We start from the raw sequence: 6,749 nt of genomic DNA, 5'->3' as shown, positions 1-6,749 counted from the left end.
CAAAAGAACACACTGACACATATACACACTAACACATATACACACTGACACATATACACACTGAGACATATACACACTAACACACTAACACATGAACACATGAACACATGAATACACACTAACACAGGAACAGCCTGATTTTACTTTAAGTGGTACTTTTACCTTGAACAATTGATTCAATTTAAATAACTTTATTAATGTATTTATCCTGTTGGTATCGGGGTATATTGTGTAAAAGCACGAGGAGTACTTCTGACAAGTAAATACACACAATGCCATATATGTGAATAAAATATATGAATGAAAAATAGTGCAAAAGTGCAACAAGAGAAGAGCAGCAGCAACATACGTTCAGTTTGATAATACAAAGAAGTGACATTCTGCAGGCGACATATTAAAGAACATGATCATGTCCTCAAATATTAAGTAGGCCTATACTCCAGTTAAATGCTCATTTGTGAGGTTTAACAAGGGCAGTTCTCGAGAAAATATGTTTAAATAGTACTAATTTATACTCCTTGCGAGGGGAAATCAGACCTGGATTAGCATTAAGTACGTACGCGGTACCGGAGACGTCAGAGTGCCTGGAGGTGGACTAGAACCTCTCCAGCTCCCAGTCCACCACCCATATGGGGACTTGAACCAGCGACCCTCCCTGCTGCCATGCTCAGTGCTTGCATGCTTGTGGTAGAGCAGCGGAGTGCTCGACTCTCACATTTCTCCATTTAACCAGGAACTTGTCCTTCCAGGTCAACATTGAATTTTTTGGGTGCTTTTTTCAATGTTTTTGTCATTTTTTTTCTGATTAATTTGTCACTTTTTCCAGCTTTTGGCGCTTTTTTTCAAACCTGAGCTGGTTTAATAACAGCTTTTTACACTTATTCTCGGAATTCATGGTCAACAAACCTCATTTATATTAAATTATACACACGTTTTTAGTTAAAAATGCAGAAATTATGAATTATTTTGACTGATAGTTAAGATCAGAGGATGTTGAGTGGATCTCAGATGGGTAGATGTCAAAGTTTATTCCCCATACTGGTTGGAAACCATTAAAAACGACAATTCAAATGCTATAAGATTAAATAAAACACACAAAACATTCACTGAAATAATCAATGTTACCTGAAGAACGTTGTATGGAATCATCCATGTTATTTTTGGGCAATTTGGTTGAAGAAATCTAATATTTCTGATATAAAACACTTAGAAACGGGTCAATTTTAACACATGGGTTAAAAACTCCCACCAATCATCGGGTCTGATGCTGCTTCCCTGTCAGCTGTTTGCACACATTGATTCTCCACTAGAGGTCCCTCTCCTCACATGTATTGCATCATCACTGTACTCAGTGCTTGGCTGCCATTTCCTAAACCACATTTGGGGTGAAGTGGAGGTCTAAATGGGAGAACAAAATCCCTGCAGCTGGTTCTAACATCTGGGGGGGAGACTGTAACCTGATTGGTGGAGACTGTCAAAGCAGCACAACATGTTGTACTATTACACAGAGTCTCATTATTAGATTTTGTTTGGGGGTCCCCATTGTATGTGGACATCGGGACGCTTTGCAGCAACAAATGTGCACATAAACTACTTAAATACGTATTATAAATAGCAGGTTTTATTCAAATATTCTTTTCAATTGCTCGTGAATTTCTTTTAATTAGCTGTGTGATATTTTGAACTGTCAAAGACTTGGAAAAAAACGCAAGTATGTTCCTTTTATCATTATTAAATATATGATAACAGAAGATTTATGACATGATTTTCTGTAGTTGATATTACTTTTGCTGCATGATTTGATGGTTGTTTTTGAAATAGTATTGAGTAAAAGTTGACATATTCCAGTCTGTGATTATCCATCAACATCCATTCCTTTAATTTTAGTCTAAATAATTCCTAATTGCTGCTTTTCTAACTCAAACAGTAGGTATAATTTCCTTAATTAGGTTTATTATATTAAAATAACTGTAAAACTAAAGTTAATAAGTTGGTGTTACGTAGTGTTAAACATCAAAAAAGTGACAAACATTAAAAAAAGGGAGTGGGTGTTGAAAAAATGGTTAAAAAAGATAAGAAAAAGTAAAATAAAAATAAAGAAAACTATGTATTTTATTTTGGTATCTCGAAGTGTTTCCGGTGTGTTCTGGCTAATTACCTCTGGCTTGATGCGGTTTAATGAAAAGATGTTTTGTAGGTGAGTTTTTTTTAAACATTAACGTGTTTTGTCCGGTTTAAACCGCCTGGCCTCGTGGGGCTCGGGCTATAACTCGAAAACGAAGGTTTAAAGACCCGTGTCATCGCTTCAGAGTGCCAGGTGAGTAAAGCGCTTTGTCCCCCTTGGTGTTGTTGTTGTTTTATCCATCGGCGACCGTTACTCGGCTGGTTAGCTGCTAGCTTACGGCTAGCTTGGATGTTAGCATAGACGGTAAAGGTTGACTTCCGGTTCTACCTTTCAAAGTAATACATGAACTCGAGAAAAAAGGCGACAAAAACGGGGAAAAGGCAACATAAACATCGATAAAAACTCAATGAAACAAAACTGCCAGTTAACAGATGTTTTGCCAGAGTCTAAATGCTGCACGTGGCGTATAACATACAGCACAACGTGTCTGAATGCTTCTTTGTCTACTGGTAAATTCTGAATATAATAAGCTCTTAATGTCACTAAAGTCGCCATTCGTCTGATTCAAGCAAAGTCTGACCTTGTTAAATGTAACTATTGATAAATATATAATCTCAAATCATTAGGCATCGCCTAGTAATATGTTTTAATTAAGTTTTCTAGATCATTCATGGGATTCGGCAACATTTCATCCCATTTCGTTTGGGTTTTTGACGCTTTGCATGATTTTTGTGGTTCTCATTTTGAAGGCATTTGTAGGGAAAACAGTGCAACGAAACTTTGTAAAAAAAAAAACATCCAGTTAGCCATTTTGAAGGCCTAAAAAAACGCCTAAAATGTACCACGTATTTTATCGTACAATATACATTAACCACGTTGTTTCCGCGTTGTGATCAACTTCATAAGATGTACGACATACAAGGTGACTCAGCCCAAACTTAACGACAAACTTGAAATATCGGTGGGTTTGGGATTTTGTTTACAAGCCACACTAGAATTTTGGTAGATCTACAAGTTGAGTAAATTAAATGTTAGGCTTTTATTGTGAAGTACACGTTTCCGGTTTCCGTGCAGCTTTCTTAGCTTGACGCATTTAGTTTTAAACAGCGACTGCGAGCAGCTGAGCACTGCGGTGTTCTGAGCAGCGCTATTACCGAGGAGTCTGCTGACGGACTTCTCGTTTCACGCTCGTTTTTACTCCACTACGCGTCTCTTTAATCGACTATCATTAATATTTTTAATTACTATTATTTTCCACACACTTCTTCACGGCTTTACGCAGAAATCTAATCTCTAAATGACAGCCTCGCGCGCCCGCTGGGAGGACAGCTGGTGCGGCGATAACGTCGGGAGGGGGGGTGATGCCCTTGACTCGGGGAGGAGGAGGAGTTTGTAGGGGGGTAGAGTGGGGGGGGGCAACATCATCTGATGTTCCGAAAACAAGTGACATTGTAACTGTTTGATCTTCATTGGCAGGTGGGGGGGGGGGGGAAGTGGCGTCAGATGTGGCGCACGATCCGCGAGGTCATTTCATCCCTGCACGCCGTGGAGCAGCAGCAGCGTCCGGAGGAGAGAAGCCATCGACTGGATATGTTGTGCATCCGCAGGGAGACCTGAGTCCGGATCCCAGACTCTGGATCCCCAACTCTGGAGCCCCGACTCTGGATCCCCGACTCTGGATCCCAGACTCTGGATCCCCGACTCTGGAGCCCCGACGCCGGTCGAGCTGAGGAGGCCTGAGCGGTCTCCATCCCCGGATTAGATGCTGGCACGAGGCAAGTGTGCATGACAAGTTAAACAGAGGCTGTACGCTGCAGATAAGCAGAAGCTGTGAGTCTACTTTCCCTTGTTGCTCTATTTTGGGCGTCAGACCGTGTCTGTGGGACTAGATGTTCCCATTAATAATACATGTAACGGGCAGCAGCCCCTGAACTCTAAATGTAGGCTTGGAACCGGGGTGGTTTATTCTTCTAAAACCCCTTAAAAAAGAAAAGGAAGGAGCGATCGACCGGGAATAATGGCGGACCACGAGGAAGCGGAGTGGTCCAAGTCCCTTCGGAAGGAGGACGGGTTTTCCAGCGAGATTGAGGAGCCAGGTACGGACTTGACATGTAAAAGTTTGCCTATTTTAAATGGAGACGCGCCTCAAGAGGAAACCTTACTGACTGGTTCTGTGTCCGTTACTGCAGAAGAGAGCACAGAATTCATCCAGGTCCCGGACAAGACGGGGTCCTTAAAGGCCGGGTCCCCGACGACGAGGACGACGGCGGACTACGTGCCCAAGCCGGGGAAGTCGGCGCTGAACCGGCCCAGCTCCTACATGGAAAACACGGAGATCCGTCGGAGTAAGACCGTGGCGAGGAGGAGGCCCCCGGGGTTCTTCGCCTCCAAGCTAGCTCGGATCCGTCTCCCCAGTAAGGAGTACCTGAGCGTGATCCTGCAGGACTCGCGGTGCTTCCTGTTCTGCATGTGCTACCTGACCTTCATCCAGTCCCTCATGGTGTCGGGGTACCTCAGCAGCGTCATCACCACCATCGAGAAGAGGTACAGTCTGCGGAGCTCCGAGTCCGGCCTCCTGGTCAGCTGTTTCGACATCGGGAGCCTGGTCGTGGTGGTCTTCATCAGCTACTTCGGGGGGCGGGGCCAGAGGCCTCGCTGGCTGGCGGTGGGCGGGGTCTTCATCGCGGTGGGCGCCGCCCTCTTCTCGTTACCCCACTTCATCTCGCCCCCCTACCAGATCCAGGAGGTGAACTCGTCCTCTGGCAACGAGGGCCTGTGCATGAACAGCAACGGCAACGGCAGCGGCAGGGACCGCGTCGACATCACTTCCTGTCCCCGGGACCAGGAGGGCAACGAGCACAACCTGTACGTGGCGCTGTTCGTCATCGCCCAGATCCTGGTGGGCATGGGGTCCACGCCCATCTACACGCTGGGACCCACCTACCTGGACGACAACGTCAAGAAGGAGAACGCCTCGCTGTATCTCGGTAAGAGCTTGCATGTGTTTCTGTGTGTGTGTGTGTGTGTGTGTGTGTGAGGGCTGCCGACCAATCAGCGACACCGGTTCTGCTGGGATTGGTTTGGGTGAAACCGGCAGGGGTTTTGGTCGCAGCCCGCTTGGTTTTTTGTTTTGAAATCTCTGTTTTACAAGCCGCTGACACACACCTAGCACGATGCATCACCTCGGGCCGCCAAAGAAGCTGCGTTACAACTAGACTCCGACCGATAAAGCATTTTTAAGGCCGATATATCGGTAAAAGTATTTGATGATTTAAAAATCTGATATTCCGAATACATCTATAAAAATCCAGAAACAAAGCATAGACGTTTCCCTAACATTAGTTATTTGTAGTTATTTATGAGTCCTCACTAAAATGATATGATAATGCAGTTTAAAAATTGGTTTTTATTGTCTTACAGAACAGAGCATCATCAAAATGTATTAAAGTTCTGATAAAGTTTTTCGGCGTGTGAAAATTGCACCGGCTTGTTCCCCCCCCCAGCAATGTACATTGGTTGCGCCAGACAAAGCATTTAATATGATAACAGTAAATTATGAACAATAAATGTCACTGAAAATGACAAAAAAATATGAACACATATTACAAATCTGCATTAAAAACCCACTAAAACACACTTTTTGACTAGTAATGTGACAGTAATGCCGATACTGACATCCTACGTGGCCAAAAGGATGCTGATACCTGAACATTGCGTCCATGTGTGATTGAGGATTCTGACATTCCCAAAAAAATGCTCTGGGTGCACGCCGGACCGGTTCTTCAACACCAAACTGGGAAAAACCCTTCATCTGCCAAACACCAACTGTTGCCACAAAGTTGGAAGCCCACTTCTTTTTTTTTTTTTAAGCTAATTTTTCCCTTTTATGTTAGCTTGACATCGGCTAGAAACATGGGGGACGATACGCAGCAAAGGGCCGCAGGTGGGACTCGAACCCGCGGCCGCTGCGGAGGCCTCAGCCTACATGGGGGGCGCAGGCTCTGGCTGGGTGAGCCGGAGGTCGCCCCTGGAAACCCACTACACACTATTGTGTGAAACATCATTGTATGAAGCTCAAAGACACACTAGTCAGCAGCTGTAGACAATGTGTGACCGCACATGCGTCCCCCATTGGGGCCGCTTGTGCATTTCACCAGCACGGCTTCGTTTGAAGATGGGGTGGGACAAAATATCCATATAAGGGGGTGGATGGGGGGTTACGACCCCTCCCCAATAATCAGAACTGGCCAATAGGGTTGCACAGTGAGTCGCAATTTCATGGAAATCGCAACACGGACTAGTGGAGACCCAAATCCTAGGGGGTCGGTAATATCTGTTAAAGGCAAAATGCTGAATGTGTCGAAACCGTTGTGTCGTGGTGCTGCGGAGACGACCCGGCCTACTGGAGGAAGACATCTTTGTTTGGTGCAGATTCTTTCCAAAAATCACACTACATGACTGTAGTGCGTTTGTGGGGTTTCAATGCAAACGATGAGCCAAGAAAAATGTATCATTCCAATCAATATCGTGAATCACATCTCAATCGTAACATCGGTCAAAATCGGTCAAAATAATTGCAAATTGGCATTTTCCTCTTATTGTGCAGCCCTACTGGCCAGTGCAA

The 6,749-nt window shown here is 44.5% G+C and overlaps 2 protein-coding genes across 3 annotated transcripts in view; one reads left to right on the top strand and one right to left on the bottom strand.

The window, feature by feature from the left end:
• LOC117954598 (double-stranded RNA-specific editase B2-like) overlaps positions 1-6,749 on the bottom strand; it is a 55,711-nt gene that overhangs the window by 42,681 nt on the left and 6,281 nt on the right. The window lies entirely within an intron of this gene.
• The window catches only part of LOC117954656 (solute carrier organic anion transporter family member 5A1-like), a 24,559-nt gene continuing 21,632 nt past the window's right edge, over positions 3,823-6,749 (top strand). The window contains 1 exon segment of the mRNA XM_034888618.1: positions 3,823-5,112. Within this exon segment, the coding sequence (XP_034744509.1) occupies positions 4,143-5,112 (970 nt within the window). The 5' untranslated portion in view covers positions 3,823-4,142.

The sequence above is a fragment of the Etheostoma cragini genome, chromosome 12 (assembly GCF_013103735.1).
Source record: "Etheostoma cragini isolate CJK2018 chromosome 12, CSU_Ecrag_1.0, whole genome shotgun sequence".
Lineage (NCBI taxonomy): Eukaryota > Metazoa > Chordata > Actinopteri > Perciformes > Percidae > Etheostoma > Etheostoma cragini.
The sequence above is the reverse complement of the archived record's forward strand: the minus strand, read 5'-3'. Positions and strand labels throughout refer to the sequence as shown.